This window comes from Dermacentor silvarum, chromosome 8 (genome assembly GCF_013339745.2).
Source record: "Dermacentor silvarum isolate Dsil-2018 chromosome 8, BIME_Dsil_1.4, whole genome shotgun sequence".
NCBI lineage: Eukaryota > Metazoa > Arthropoda > Arachnida > Ixodida > Ixodidae > Dermacentor > Dermacentor silvarum.
Window position 1 is genome coordinate 158488492 of NC_051161.1, and position 16499 is coordinate 158504990.

Consider the following 16499-nt stretch of genomic DNA (forward strand, 5'->3'; position numbering starts at 1 on the left):
TGGGCTTGTAGCTCGTCAGGTTCCGACCACCGGGGCTGAGGCCTAGGTAAGCGTACACCACGGATGTGCACTGGGCAGTGGGGATGTCTCGAGGAAGGAACCGCCATGGCCGTTCGTCAACCCTGTTGTCGTACACGCACCACAGTGGCTTGACCCGCTCTTAGTGGATGAAAGAAACGCGAAAAACGCATGTACAGCATAACAAAATGCATGACAAACGTCTGAGGCAGTGTTCTACCGTAGATAACTGCCTGCTGCTCAAGGCAATGAAAAAAGCTTATTCTGGTGCCGTATTGTGTCCTCCGATAGCGATTGAACAATAACTTGTTATTAAGTATGCTCTGACAGGATCAACTTCTCAGGTTCCAGCAATTTTTTTTAATCGGTCACAACATGAAACCCAGTTGGCCGTCTTCATTTACGATCTATATGTGAACAACGACCGTAGTAGTCAGACTGACGCAATGTTAGACTATGATAAAACACTATATAAAATATCTGACCGACGTTTTTTTTTTCGGAAACTTTAAGTTCAATTTTGACCCTATTATTTTTCGATTGATTAGAACAATTTCTTACTCATGGCTTCTAGTCCTTGCTAATTAACGAGTCTTTCCCTACTAGTGCAAACAACAGGGGTCCTACATGGATCACTAGTCGGCCCTCTCTTCTTTCTAGGATATATATTAGACTTACCTTTGATCGTTGCTTCCTCAGTCCGTATGTTTGCTGATCTTTGCGTACTTTATCCATCTACCAATAGCTAGCACATCCCATCAAATAACTCTTCAAGAGTAGTGTGATGACTGGTTGATAACTATTAGCCTTAATAAATGCAAACTTGTGCTAGACGCAGTGTTTACCTCCTCAGTTTTTTTTAACAATACACAACATGCACGTGAATACCGTACAGTTATTTAGGTATCTTTGCATCACTATAACAGACAACCTCGCTCGGAACTCCCAAATACCCGCCGTGGTAGGGTAGTGCCTTTGGCGTTGCGTTGCTAAACCCGAAAGCGCGGGATCGAATCCTGGCCGCGGCGGCCGCATTTCGATTTGGGCGAAATACAAAACGGCTCGTGTGTTGGGTGCATGCTGCAGAACCCTTGGTGGTCAAAATTATTCCGGTTCCCGTCACTATCAAATCAAATCAGTTTATTTTCATCTCAAGGATGACGGCAGGCTCGAGATAAATGTGACATTAGTCACTTGAGGGGAACCCGAGCCTCCCTGATACATGGAAAGCATTGAGGACAGACGAACAAAATTCATTCATAGTAAGAAAGGGTTAATATTTTACAAGTTGTAATACACATACATTCATCACGAACTGAAAATACAGATACACAGATTACGGTTAAATTACACAATACAATACATGAAGACAAATTACAATATACACTGAAAGTTTAGTTAGTGATAAATAATATTGCGTTGATTTCATGATAAAAGTGCTTCCCTAATAACACGTGTGCCACATTCTTCAATTTTTATCCTTTTTTGAATTAATTTGTTTAAGAAAACAGGAACAGTGAAGCGAAGCATTGGTCGGCCAAAGTGTGTTCTGCAGAATGGAATGATCCAGTGTTGGTGACGTGTTGGGTATGGGATAATGTATGGTTCTAGTTGAAAAATATCCAAAAAAGTGCGATTGCTATTGAGCAGGGATTTTTTATATCTTATTGCTAGGTAATACTCGTAAAGCTGATGAATTGGAATAATGTTAAACCATTTAAATAATTCACCCGTGTGCGCATAATAGTCAACATTAGCAATGTGCCTAATCGCTTTTTTCTGTAGTTTGTATAGTCTATTAATGTTCGTTGCTGTTGTACTTCCCCATACCAAAAAACAATAACTGACATGCGATAAAAACAAGCTGGTATAAAGTGTTATCTTAACGCACGCGGCGTGCCTCATAATCATATTGTGGCTCCACGCTGTTTAAGCGCGCAGCAGCACTGGCCTCGCGTGCTTATTGTTATACACAAGGCTCGGTGACACCAGACAACGAATACAGGCAGCGATAACGTTCGAGAAACTTCCGATACAGAAAGGCGCACGTTGCGCTGAGCGATGACTTTAGACAGTAGAGTGTTTTAGCTGAGCGCTTGCTGTCCGCTCCGCTGAGACCAGCATATGCTAGCAAATGCCACACAACCGCTTAACGGGAACGCTATTGCACTTGCGCACAACGCTCATACCGGCAGCGGCACGAAGAGCGCATCCCTCGCTCCGCTACAATGCCGACTGAGCGGAGCGTGACAGCGTGTCTACTTGGCCTCGTCATCGTTTTGCAGCTGAGTTGATAGCGCGTCGCTCGCGTCTCGGAAAGACGCGCTTATCACATGCGAAATCTACACAGTTCCCTGCAGTGTCTCGGAGCGTGAAATCTGAGAGGAGCGGAGCGTAAGCGGCGCTCTGCTAAAGCTGTCTAGTTTTAGCAGATCGCTGCTTACGCTCCGCTCCGCTCAGATTTCACGCTGAGAGATACTGCAGGGAACTGCGTAGATTTCGCATTTGATAAGCGCGTCTTGCCGAGACGCGAGCGACGCGCTATCATCTCGGCTGCAAAACGACGAAGAGGCCAAGTAGACACGCTGTCACGCTCCGCTCAGTCGGCTTGATATGAGCGTTGGGCGCAAGTGCAATAGCGTTCCCGCTAAGCGGTTGTTTGAAAAAAAAATTATGGGGTTTTACGTGCCAAAAGCAGTTCTGATTATGATGCACGCCGTAGTAGGGGACTCCTGAAATTTGGACCACATGGGGTTCTTTAACTTGCACCCAAATCTAAATACACGGGTGTTTTCGCATTTCGCCCCCATCGGAAAGCGGCCGCCGTGGAAGCGGTTGTTTGGCATTTGCTAGCATATGCCGGTCTGAGCGGAGCGGACAGCAAGCGCTCAGCTAAAACACTCCACTGCAGGGAACTGCATAGATTTCGCATCAGATAAGCGCGTCTTGCCGAGACGCGAGCGACGCGCTATCAACTGGGCTGCAAAAAGACAAAGAGGTCAAGTAGACACGCTGTCACGCTCCGCTCAGTCGACTTTGTAAGCGGAGCGAGAGATGCATTCTTAGTTCCGCTGCCGGCATGATCGTTGTGCGCATGCGCGCTAGCGTTCCCTATCAGCGGTTGTGTGGCATTTGCTAGCATATGCCGGTCTGAGCCGCGCGGACAGTAAATGCTCAGCTAAAACACTCCATTGTAACAGAAATTGGCTCTTCAAGTACGTTCACGGAAAACAAACAGTTTACAGTTGTGTAAATATTTGTTCCACCTATCCAAAACGAATTTTTAACGGCGGCTACCCCTAAATAATTAAAAATTAAAGTCAGCACGTCATGAGCGTAAACCGTCTGCAGGATTTTTTTTTTTTTGCTTGGTTGCCACGCGGCATAACGTGCGTATGAAACTAAATATAAGCATGCAGGCCCGTTTCATAGAGATACTGCAATAGTGACTTGTAAAATGTGTTGGGTCTAATCTATCTTTCGTAGCATTCAGCTTGAACACTCTTCAATTGCACACCTTTAAAGGGACACTAAAGGCAAATATTAAGTCAGCCTGTAATTCTAAAATACGATCACAGAAACCTCCAAACGGTTGTTTCGTGTAAACAAAAGACTTATTTTATGAGAACATTGCGTCTGAAGCGTCCATGTAGCTCTAACGCCATTCGAATCGCCCGCCCTCCCGAGCGAGGAGTGGTGACGTCATGGTCTCATAGTGACGTTGTGTCGGCGGACAGCATAGAGTTTCTAAATAATATATATAGTAATATGAAACTCTATGGCGGACAGTAAAACGCCGCCCGCAGACGGCGCTACGGCTTTTCTGCGGAAAACGCAGATGTGCGGCCAAAAACAGAGCCAAGACAGAGCCGACGGCAGTGCGAAAGCGGAAGGAAAAGCGTGCGCCGAATTGTAACTACGATGATTCTCGACGCTCGTCGCAATGGACTTTGTTGACGACGCTAACAACGGCACATTGGCTCGCGATGCTGGGCTCGATTTCAGCGACTTAAGGTCCGATAAGCGTGACACACTGCTGAGGACTCGCGCTCCCGGTGTCGTTGCGTACAACGATGGCGGCCTCGACCCCGGCTTTTCCGAGTGCGAAAGCTGCGAGGACTTAAGCAATGCGACGTCGGGCGACGAAGCTGGTCACCGTCTGGACGTGCCGTCACGTGGACCGTTCGGGCATCCTGCGACATCACATGGAAGTGGCAGTCTCTGCTGCTTGCAACTTCAAGTAAGAGTTTAGCGAGCCAGTAACACCAGCGCAGCACTACGCGATAACGGAACTACTGAAACTCGAAAGCGCGCGGCTCAGAGTCGATAGAAAACGAAACCCATACACCACCCATGTCGTTATCAAGGGTAACGCCAAAAAGTTATTTTTTCCTCAAATCTAATACAAGTAGAGAAGTATAATTTTCCTCCGTCTTACAATCCAACAAAATGATCTTTTTAATCCAAGTGGTTGAGTACTACTGACCTAATCTTTTGAGGAGTGCCTTCGTCATCGGGTAAGTATCTGAATGTCCCTGGGGAGTCTCATCGTTTGCTGCACTTACCTCAATTTCTCGATTACTGAAGCTCTTTTCGCAATTATATTGATGCTTTAGACGTTCTAGAGCATTATTCTGTCACTTTAGCTTGACTTTTTATTTCCTTTTAGTGTTCCTCTAAGCAGACTTTCAGATGAGCAGTGCATACCACGATCCCCTTTGTTGTGTGCGAAACGAGGAAAAAATGCTGTCTTTCAGAAAGCACACTTACTAATGTAATAACCAGCAGACCGCCTAGATTTAGAACGAGGGTGCCTCCCGCAGCTTTTTCTTTCTTTTTTGTATTGAGGAAACAAGGTAATTTCTACTAGGTAAATGCCACTGACCTTCCAAGATGCCTGGCCACACACCGAACTTGGACGACGTAGCGGCGGACAAGTGCGAAGACACCCAAACCACAAAAGCTACAAATGCAGTACATGTCCCTTGGTAAGCCGATCTGGTCATCCACATTGTCGAACAGCGTCTCCGGGAGTGCACAACCGGAGAACGCGCAGCGCAAATGGTGATGATGACCGTCAAATCTTTGGCACACACCCACTAGTGGGGATTTGCCAAGAGTCGGGCAGACTTCACAAATGTGTTAAGTGGGGAAATTTATGAATCCATAATTTTGATAAATAAATAAAAATGACTAAAATCCAAGACGATTCAGTAAACAGTCATTATAGTGGAACACAGAAAAAGAAAGAAATTGTGTATATATAAATATATATGTTTAAAAGTGAGGAATAAGGCAAGAATAAAATGACTAATACGAATAACAATGAAAAGCACGGCACCCGCACCGGCACCCGTTACGTTCTTCGTCGCAAAACATGGGTCTTCACATCTCGGACTTAACGTCATCTGTGGTATTGGGCCAACCACACCGGTATCACAACAGGTGCGTGATGTGAAGCAGAACCACCGAACATAGAAAATAGAGATATAGTATGCTGGATGGACGCAATCGAAAGGAAGTGAGGCCACAAAACTTACTTTGTGAACCAGACGAAGACCAAAGGTTTTGCTGCACGCTGACAAACATGATAATAAACTACGTTTAATAGGTGTCACAATCACTGCAGGGTAATAATAAATGCAATAAACCAAGCGGCGTCGCACTGTTGGAGTTCAGGATACCATCGAGGCAGCTGAATGTTATGTTTTATGCCAAACACGTGTTTTAGAAGTTTTTTTTTCGTATTGGTTGAATCGTCTCCAACGCTGACGACCATATGCTCAGCTATACATCCGGTGGAACTTAAACAACATCATCATTATCCTCAGCCTATAGTTATGTCCACTGCAGGACGAAGGCCTCTCCCTGCGATCTCCAATTACCCCTATCTTGCGCTAGCTGATTGCAACTTGCGCCTGCAAATTTCCTAACTTCATCACCCCACCTATTTTTCTGCCGTCCTCGACTGCGCTTTCCTTCTATTAGCATCCATTCTGTAACTCTAATGGTCCACCGGTTATCCATCCTATGCATTAAATGGCCTGCCCAGCTCCATTTCATTCTCCTAATGTCAATTAGAATATCGGCTATCCCGATTTGCTCTCTAATCCACACCGCTTTCTTCCTGTCTCTTAGCGTTAGGCCTAGCATTTCTCGTTCCATCGCTCTTTTTGCGTCCCTTAACTTGTTCGCGAGCTTCTTTGTTAGCCTCCAAGTTCCTACCCTATATGTTAGCACCTGTAGAATGCATTGAGTGTACACTTTTCTTTTCCTCGACACTGGTAAGCTCCCAGTCACGATTGGGCAATGCATGCCGTATGCACTCAAACCCAATTTTATTCTTCTGTAAATTTCCTTCTCATGATCAGGGTCCCCTGTCAGTAATTGACCGATATAAAAGTACTCCTTTACAGACTCTGGAGGCTGACTGGCGATCCTAAATTCTTGTTTCTATGCCAGGGTATTGCTCATTATCTTTGTCTTCCGTATATTAATCTTCAACCCCACTTTTACAATTTCTCGCTTAAGATCCTTAATCATTTGTTGTAATTATTCCCCATTGTTGCTGAATAGGAGAATGCCATGTGGAAACCGAAGGCTGCTGTGATATTCGCCGTTGATCCTGACTCCTAAGCGTTACCAGTCGAAGAGCTTGAGTGCTTCTAAGCATACAATGATAGCATTGGAGAGATTGGGTCTCCTTGCCTGAACCCTTTCTTGATAGGTAACATTCTACTTTTCTTGTGGAGAACCAAGGTAGCAGTGGAATCTTTGTAGATATTTGCCAAGATATTTACGTATGCCTCCTGAACTCCTTGATTACGCTATGCCTCTATGACTTGGGTATCTCCGCTGAATCAAATTCTTTTTCGTAATCTATGAAAGTCATACAGAGAGGTTATTTGTACTCCGCAGATTTCTCTAGAACCCGATTCATGAAATGGATGTGATCCATTCTAGAATATCCTTCCTGAAGCCAGTCTGTTCTCTTGGCTAACTGAAGTCAAGTGTTGCCCTGATTGTGTTGGAAATTATCTTGGTGAATATTTTATGCAGTGCTGAAAGCAAGCGAATGGTTCTATAATACTTCAATTATTTAACCTTCTGATGGATTAGTATAATGTTGGTATTCTTCCAGCTTTTTGGTACACTTGAAGTCGTGAGGCATTCCGTATAAAGGGCCGCAAGCATTTCTATCGTGATATACCCTCCATCTTTGATTAGATCTACAATTATGCTATCGTCTCCAGCAGCTTTTCCCCTAGGCATGTCCTGCAAGGCCCATCTAACTTCATCGCTAGTTATAGAAGGAGCCTTTGTATCCAGTTCATCACTTCTTCGAATGAAAGTAGCTTGGCTGCTCCGGGTACTGTAGAGGTCAGTATAGAATTATTGCGCTGCTATGTCATCGAAATTGCTGATGATATTACCCTGCTTATCCTTCAGTGCGTGCATCTTGCCTTGACTTATGCCATGGTTCCTTCTCACTGATTTCATGCTGCCTCCATATTTTACTGTTTCCTCAATCTTTTCCACGTTATAATTTCGTATATCCATTACTTTCTTCTTGTTGATCAGTTTAGACAGTTCAGCGAATTATTTCTGATCCCTTGAGTTTGATACTTTCGATCATGCTTTGTCGTTTCTTGATTAGGTCCTTTGTTATTTGGAGGAGCTTCCCTGCTGGTTGCCTGGGTGCCTTACCTACCACTTCAATTGCTGCTGCTGAGATTAGCCTAGTTATGTTGTCATTCATTACCTCTATGTTGTCTTCATCTTCCTTTTCTAAAGCTGCATATTTGTTTGCGAGCACCAGTCTGAATCGGTCTGATTTTACGCTTACTGCGTGTAGGTAGGCCTGTTTCTTCTTGACTAGTTTTATTCTTTCTCTCTTCAAAGTGAGAGCAATCCTAGACCTCACTTACATATAGTCACTGCACTAAATTTACCCCTATATATATATATATATATATATATATATATATATATATATATTGTAAGGAAGATGACGAACGATGACGCAGAGTCAGCAGCATCGGCAGCATTGCGAATTCAAGAATATGACATCCGCGTGGTTTACCGTTCCGGGCGAAAGCACTCCGACGCTGACGCGCTATCCCGATCACCGCTTCCCCCGCAGGCCAGTCACGACTCCTCCTGCGAGTGCACATTGTCATCTCTGGACTTTGACACTATCGCCTCTGCACAGCGTGATGATCCCTGGACTGCATCTCTGTTCGACCTTCTCTCGGCTACGTCGAAAGTTCCAGCGTCACGAACGCTTCGGCGCCAAGTTCCTCATTTTGCGATTCGAGACCAGCTACTGTATCGCCGCAACTATGCCCCAGAGGGTCGCACATGGTTACTCGTCATTCCGCGAACCTTGCGATCAGAGATTTGCTCCTCGTTCCACGTCGACCCTCAGTGTGGCCACGCGGGAGTCTTCAAGACCTACGAAAGACTTCGACACCGCTATTACTGGCGGGGAATGTACAATTTTGTTCGCAACTTCGTCCGCTCGTGTCATGAGTGCCAACGTCGCAAAGCGCCACCGCACAACTCCGCCGGTGAACTCCAGCCTTTACAATGCCCATCCCGACCCTTTGATCGCGTGGGCATTGATCTCTACGGGCCACTTCCGTTGACTCCTACCGGCAACAGGTGGATCATCGTTGCGGTAGACCACTTAACACGTTATGCGGAGACTGCTGCTCTACCAAATGCTACAGCGCAGGAGGTCGCCAATTTCATACTACACCGTTTTCTCCTTCGTCATGGAGGTCCACGTGAACTTTTGAGCGACAGAGGCCGCACCTTCTTATCTGAAGTCATCGAACAACTGCTTGCTGCATGCGCTATTGTTCATCGTAAATGCACTGCCTATCACCCACAGACTAATGGTACCACGGAACGCTTCAACCGAACTCTTGGTGACATGCTCCCCATGTACGTCTCACCTGATCACTCTAATTGGGACCTAGTTCTTCCGTTTGTCACCTACGCCTACAACACCGCGACTCAGGCCACTACCGGATTCTCACCCTTTTACCTTCTTTACGGCCGTCATCCTTCGCACACAATAGACACCATTCTGCCCTACCGGCCGGACCCATCCGAATGCCTGCCGATCTCGGAAGCAGCCAGGCACGCCGAAGAATGTCGCCAGCTGGCCCGCCAATTCACCTCAGACGACCAGAACCGTCAAAAAGCCGTTCACGACGCTCGGAACTCGACTCCCAATTTTCTCCCGGGCGCCCTCGTCTGGTTGTTAGTGCCACACCACACGCCTGGGCTCGCTTCAAAACTCCTTCCGAAGTACGACGGGCCATACCGCGTTCTCGAGAGAACATCACCCGTTAATTACCTGGTTGAGCCGCTCACGCCGCCGTCCGACATGCGACGTCGGAACCGTGAAGTCGTTCACGTTCAGCGCCTCAAGCCGTATCACCTTTCTATCGTCCTTCCGGACAACTAAGTCGCCAGGATGGCTCCTTTATTTCCGCGGGGCCCTTGTAAGGAAGATGACGAACGATGACGCAGAGTCAGCAGCATCGGCAGCATCAAGCGCGCAGCAGAAGCTCGAGCGAGAGGACTGTGCTCGGTGCATCCTACGACCCGCTGTCGCTACGAACCCCAATAAATCCCCTTTATAATATATATATATATATATATATATATATATATATATATATATATACCTAACATTTCTATATCGTGCACTATGCTGGGATCGGCAGAGAGTGTGAAATGTAATTCATTTCTTGTTTCTCCATTAGGACTTTTACAGGTCCACTTCCTGTTGCTGCGCTTCCTGAAGGTATTCATTATTCGGAGCCTATTCCTCGCCGCGAATTCTACCAACATCTTTCTTGTAGTGTTCCTAGAATCGATGCCGTAGTTCCAATTGCTTGCTCGGAAGACTGATTTTCCCCAACTTTTCCATTGAAGTCGCCCATGACTACCTTTCTGTTTGCACCTTTCTCAGTGCTCATTCAACATCTTCATAAAACTGGTTTATTTCTTCATCATCTTGACTGGAGGCTGGGGCGTAGGCTTGTACTACCTTCATTCTATAACTCCTATTCAGCTTTATTACTACGACTGCTACCCGCTCATTAATGCTGTAGAATTCATCAATGTTGCCCGCTATGTCCTTATGAAATAGAAATTCTAGCCCGAATTCTCTCTTATCAGGAACACCTCTGTAGCAGAGGACGTGGCCGTTAGTCAGCATTGTATAAGCCTCACCAGTTCTTCTAACCTCAGCACGGCCAATAATAATCCAGGCAATACCTGATAATTCCTCAAATAGCCCTGCTAAGCTAACCTCACTCGAGAGGGTGTGCGTGTTGAACGTTTCCAGGTTCAGTTTCCAGTGGCGGCCTGTCCGGACCCAGAGATGCTTAGCACCCTCTGCCGCATCGCAGGTTTGACCGCCGCCTTGGTCAGGTGCTCCGTAACCGCTGGGGACTGTGGCCCATGGATTAATTGCAGGAGTCACGAGGGAGGTAGTGGCCGAATACTGCGTCAGGGAGGCCAATTCCTATTCTGGCGAGGGAGGGACTCATAATGTTTTCGCATTAATTCAACCAATCATTGCCCGGCACCTCCAACCAATATGTTTCCACTTCCGCAGTAATGTGACAGGTGGTAGGGATAGTTGCTGTACAACGTTGAGGCAAATAAATGTAGGCGTGCAGTGTGTGTGGAGATAGCAGACAGGATGCGGTTGCTCTGGCAGTTGTTGGGGGCGATGTGGGTCGCAGTAGTGGTCTCCTTCGGGGCCGCACTCCTCCCAGCGTTTCTAGTGTCTAAAAAGTTGCGCCAGCTGTACTTTGTCGCTACTTTTCGTGTCGCTATATTCATCTATAAAGATGGCATGGCTTCGGCACGGCGCGCTGCACTCAAGCCTCTGGAGTCCTTGAAGTCACGTGATCCTGCGCTCCGTGAAGAAGACGCTCTCCGCGTGCTAGAAATTGGAGCGGGTTCAGGGGCCAACTTTGAGCACGTCACAAGAAAGATCAAGTACACCAATGTGGACCCCAATCCAGAGTTCGGCGAAGTTTTCCTCAAAGAGCTCAACAACCACCCACAGGTATAAGCATTGCATTTTTAGATAGAGATCAGTTCAGGAAGACGAACAAAGGTCGTGAAATTGCTGCAGTGTGTTTGGTTCATACCAAGAAAATCACAAAACAAGAGGCAAAAATCATAGATAAAGGCATCAATTATCGGTCAATGGCAGTTTGTTTTCTGATGCCTGAAAAATGAGGTAGTTCTAAATGAACAAGTTGCGTTCTCCAATTCTGCCGTTTTTTCGTTTGTCGTTTTTAAGAGATCGCGTTGTACATTACTCTTGGTAATATGGCGGCGCTTGACTAACCTATAAATTTACGCCTGAAAATATTGCCGACGAATATTTTTGACAAAATATTATGGTCTTGTACCTATCGTCTTGTAAACCTATCGTCTTGTAAACCTATCAATGTTTCAAGAAACAGGTAAGACTTCTGAAGTTGCAGCGTACTCTACAGGATTGTCTGCAATACCGAAACAAAGAAAAAAGAAAGATAATGAATGAGTGCTTTGTTTCAAGCCCATTCATGGCTTTCTTTCATTTGTATCTCTTTCCTAACAGCAGGATCTACTTTGCAATAGAGCTTTACATCTGGAAAGGAGGCAAGGGCGCGGGGCGACCGTTTCGTCCTCTATCACTTGTGCGAGCCGGCGTGGCGCTGCTTGAATGTGTTGTCGTCGCGTGCTATGAAATTCTCGGGAGATCTTTTAGCTCGTTCTTCGTGAAATTCACGCGGTGCCACTTCATAGAAGGTCGTCGAAGAGCCGCTGTGCAGCCTTTCGGTGTAGCGGTAGCTACACTATATGAAAATGTTTCTTGGCTGCGAAAACATGCGACGTGTATCAACCACGGTGTGCTTATGCGTCGTGAACTATTTGGCTGTGTTTGTTTTTAGTCTACCCAAAGAACCGGCGTTCGTGAATTTTCCGCGTGCACTGGAAATTTTTCTCATTTTCTGATTGCTTGGCGTCGGAACTAAACTTAGGAGCGCTCGTCTACGACCAGCCCAATGCAACCCCACAGCATCTAAGCGCACATCGTTATAAAACCTTTAAATCTACAAGGCTTGAAATCGCTATGCTATGTCTACGTTAGCCTCCTCTATGAGGCCGACGGCGTTGCTCAGCAGTATTGTGGTTGATAGACCACCATGATAGAAATCAGCTTCGTCCTTCGGCATTGCCTTTTGCTCTGTAAAGCAGCACTAACCAAGTGGGATTGCATAAAAAGACTCCGACAGATCTTTCTGAGGGCACAATTTATGTAAGACTGGTGAGTGCGTCGCACAGGACGGGACGAACAAGACCCCCCCCACCCCCCAAAAAAACTGTTTTCATTCTCTTCTTTCGCGAAAAACAAAATCAAACAACAAACAAAAAGACATGGGGTAAGCCGCAATAACACCTCGCATATCTGTGCCACATGATTCGATCATGCGCTATGTAGAACAAACCGATCTATTACCTAGCACATGCAATAGCTTCGGATGCTCGCCCAGTCCGTAGCTGGTCGCTCACCACTTGGCAAGGGTGATTGACATTGTACGGTACGCTGTTATTACTAGCCAAACTATTTCATTCCTGGTCAGAAACCTCTTCCAACAAACGAGGTAGTCACGCAACACATCTAGAGATAACAAATTGCGCGCTTGTCGAAGTCAACAGCTCAACTTATTCCGTATCAGAACGGTGCCCACGCTTATAAGATCGTCATATCTTTCGTAACTACTCATACTGCAAAACCATACCTCAAAACCAGAGTGAGAAAGCAGCTTAAGGGCACATTAGAGAAACGAATTTTCATCAACCAACAATTGATCTTCGAGGCCGATTGTAAAGCTCAGCAGGCGCGCACACATGGCGCTGGTTGCTCCGTCCAGCTCAATGCCGCAGAAACTCCGACCATACTGACTTTAGTACGTCTGACAGCACCGTTTCCTAAGTACAAGATGCCGCATTGTACTAATTCGACCAAGGCCAATATGGCTGGCGCCATATTGCGTAGGCAATACAGTTTGTAAAGAAGGTCTATAAGCACATGCGAATGACCTCAGGAAGAATTTCGGTTGAGAGGAACTCCCATTACGTTTCAAATCGACAACGTATATTTCTATTGCAAGAAACATAGAAACGTTCTGCCTAAACTCAGTTTTAAGAGGAGATTTATTTGGCAGGAGAGAGAGGGAACGCACACACGCAAAAGTGACCAGTCTGACGAGGCTTGCATCTGATATGGTTGACCACAATTTCAACTGGACCTTAAGCTCACGAAGTGAAGTGACGTTGAGGTGAGCTTGTCGGCTGGTAAAAGTTCTGTCAGTGAGGCTAATACTAATTCGTGAGATAGAGGCTCAGTGCTGCTGCGTGCTCGGTGAGGTCATGTTTTGAAGTCAATCTGCTCCGCACCTGCATACGTGCATGTCTGCTTCTCGTGAACGAATGAGTCCATGATATTCACTCGACTTCCTCCTCATACAAGTTTTTACATTCTTGGACGTATGGGTATAGGCAGATATTATCGCCGATAAGCTTCAGTGCAGTTGCGAACCGACTACTGCTCGAGGGGCGGGGGCAAACCACAACCGATCTGACCCTCTCTTTTTTCTCTCTCTCTCTATATATATATATGTGTATATATATTGTAATGAAGAAGAACGCCTGGACTAAGGCAGCAGGATTGCAAACAGCATCGCGTGCCGCAGAAGCTCGAGCTTAGAGATTGTGCTCGGTGGAACGCTCGACCCGTCCTCGGCCTTTCGTTAAATAAACCTCCTTTACAATATATATATGTTATATCATATTGTATAAGATATTCACTGAGATAAATTGCAATAGAATCAGCTCTACACTTAACTTCAAGCAGCCAAAAGGACAGGCTGGCTTCAGGAAAGGATATTCTACGATGGATCATATCCAGGTCATTCACCAGGTAATCGAAAAATTTCCGGAGTACAATTAACCTCTCTATATGACTTTAATATATTATGAAAAGGCATTTGATTCAGTAGAGATACCAGCAGTCATAGAGGCATTGCGTAATCAAGGAGTGCAGGAGGTATACGTGAATACCTTGCGAAATATCTACAAGGATTATACAGCTACATTGGTTCTCCACAAGAAAAGTAGAAAGTTACCTCTCAAGTAACGGGTCAGGCAAGGAGACACAATCTATCCAATTATATTCACTGCAAGGTTAGAAGAACTATTCAAGCTTTTTAGAGTGCGAAGGTTTAGGAGTGACGATCAACGGTTGAATATCTCAGCAACCATCGGTTTGCAGATGATACTTTGCTATTCAGCAACAATTGTCCCGAATTACAACAAATAATTCAGGACCTTAACCGAGAAAATGTAAGAGTGGGGTTGAAGATTAATATGCAAAAGACAAAGATAATGTTCAAGAGCCTGGCTAGGGAAAAGGAATTCAGAATCGCCAGTCAGCCTGTAGAGTCTGCAAAGAAGTAGGTTTATCTAGGTCAATTACTCACAGGGGACCCTGATCTTGAGAAGGAAATTTACAGAAGAATAAAATTGAGTTGGAGTGCATACGTCCGGCATTACCAAATCCTGACTGGGAGCTTACCAATGTCGTTGAAAAGAAAAGGGTACAATCATTGCATTTTACCAGTGCTAACATATGGGGCAGAAACTTGGAGGTTAACAAAGAAGCTCGAGAACAAGTTGAGGACCGCACAAAGAGTGATGGAACGAAAAATATTAGGCGTAACGTTAAGAGACAGGAAGAGAGCGATGTGGATCAGAGAGCAAACGGGGATAACCGATATTCTAGTTGACATTAAGCGGAAAAAGTGGAGCTGGGCAGGTCATGTAATGCGTAGGATGGATAACCGGTGGACCATTCGAGTTACCGAATGGATACCAAGTGAAGGGAAGCGCAGCCGAGGACGGCAGAAAACTAGGTGGGGTTATGAAGCTAGGAAATTTGCAGGCGCAAGCTGGAATCAGCAAGCACAAGGCAGGGGTAATTGGATATCGCAGGGAGAGGCCGTCGTCCTGCAGTGGACGTAAATATCGTCATCATCAGCCTATCTATGTCCAATATGACGTAAATATAGGCTGATGATTATGAAGACATATTAAATACTCATATCACATGAAGCCATCAAACGAAGACAACAAGGACAGCGTAGGGGAAATTGCTTGTACCTAATAATTGAATTCAGAAAAAGATAAATTAATGCAAATGAAAATGAATGAAAAAACAACTGCCCGCCGGTGGGGCACGAAGCCACGTCTTCGCAGTACGCGTGCGATGCTCTTACCAAGTGAGCTACCGCGGCGCCGCTTTCCCATCCACTTACTGGGGTACTTAAGGTTATTTACTTTAAAACAGCGCCGCCGTAGCTCAATTGGAATTTATTGTGGAGAATGTTAAAAAAGCCAGGCATTCACGAACAAAAATGTTACTGCGCCGTGACATTACCATAGTGATTTCCGTCCTACCACGCGGATCGAGTTCTAGTTTATCATGATCTTTATAGAGCATTCTTTTCTTACAACACGACAGAAGAAAATAATGCTAGGAGAGGAACAAAAAGCTACGCACACAGTTGCTTGACGACGTGCCTTTCCCTGTTTGGCATGGGCAACAGACGGTCATGCTAGAAGTGTTTAGAAAAAAGAATGCACAAGACATGCAGGTGTTTTAGCTGAACATAAATTTACATGCTCTGAATACATTCACGGAGACACTCTTATACGCTCATATATATATATATATATATATATATATCCAACTCAATTATATAAAATATCACTTAAAGTACATAGGTATAAAAAAACACAGCTACAGCACCCCGCTATGAAAAAGAAATCCCAAAAAAAGCTACAGCATAGAAGACAATTACAAACTGTAAACGCTGTAAACAACAAACCAATAACTACAGGAACACTGCGAACAGGGCAAGTACCACAAACCACAACAAAAATAATAAAAATACTATAGTTCAATAATCATACAAAATAATTCGGGGCGGATGGCAAACTATGATCGAAACTATGTTTTCTTGGATAAGGTATTTCTTCCAGTTTAGTTTGGCAATCTTGTTTACATCAATGTGTGGTCTTCGTAGGGGATTTAAGTTATCCGGCATACGATGGCGCAGAATGCGTAGGCCACGGTTAGAACGGAAGAAAGGTATTAACGAGTAATCTCTGTTTCGTATTGAGTAGGTGGTTTTTAATGGTCTTCTCAAATTGTATAAGCTAAGAAAATTGGTGTTGTTACTTCGTAGGCTATGTTTATATTTCATAACAAGTTTAAATTTGTGAGACGGTCGTACGGGGAATACATTAATCGAAGCTAAAATGTCTGTTTTATGAGCGTCATGTGGGACATTTGCTACATGACGAATGGCTTTTTTATTGCGATAGCAATTATA

The 16499-nt window shown here is 45.1% G+C and overlaps 1 protein-coding gene across 1 annotated transcript in view; it reads left to right on the top strand.

Moving 5' to 3' along the window:
* Positions 1 to 10900: 10900 nt before the first annotated feature.
* Positions 10901 to 16499, top strand: part of LOC119462532 (thiol S-methyltransferase METTL7B-like) — a 41274-nt gene continuing 35675 nt past the window's right edge. The window contains exon 1 of the mRNA XM_037723874.1: positions 10901 to 11116. Within this exon, the coding sequence (XP_037579802.1) occupies positions 10901 to 11116 (216 nt within the window). The remainder of the gene's footprint in view (positions 11117 to 16499) is intronic.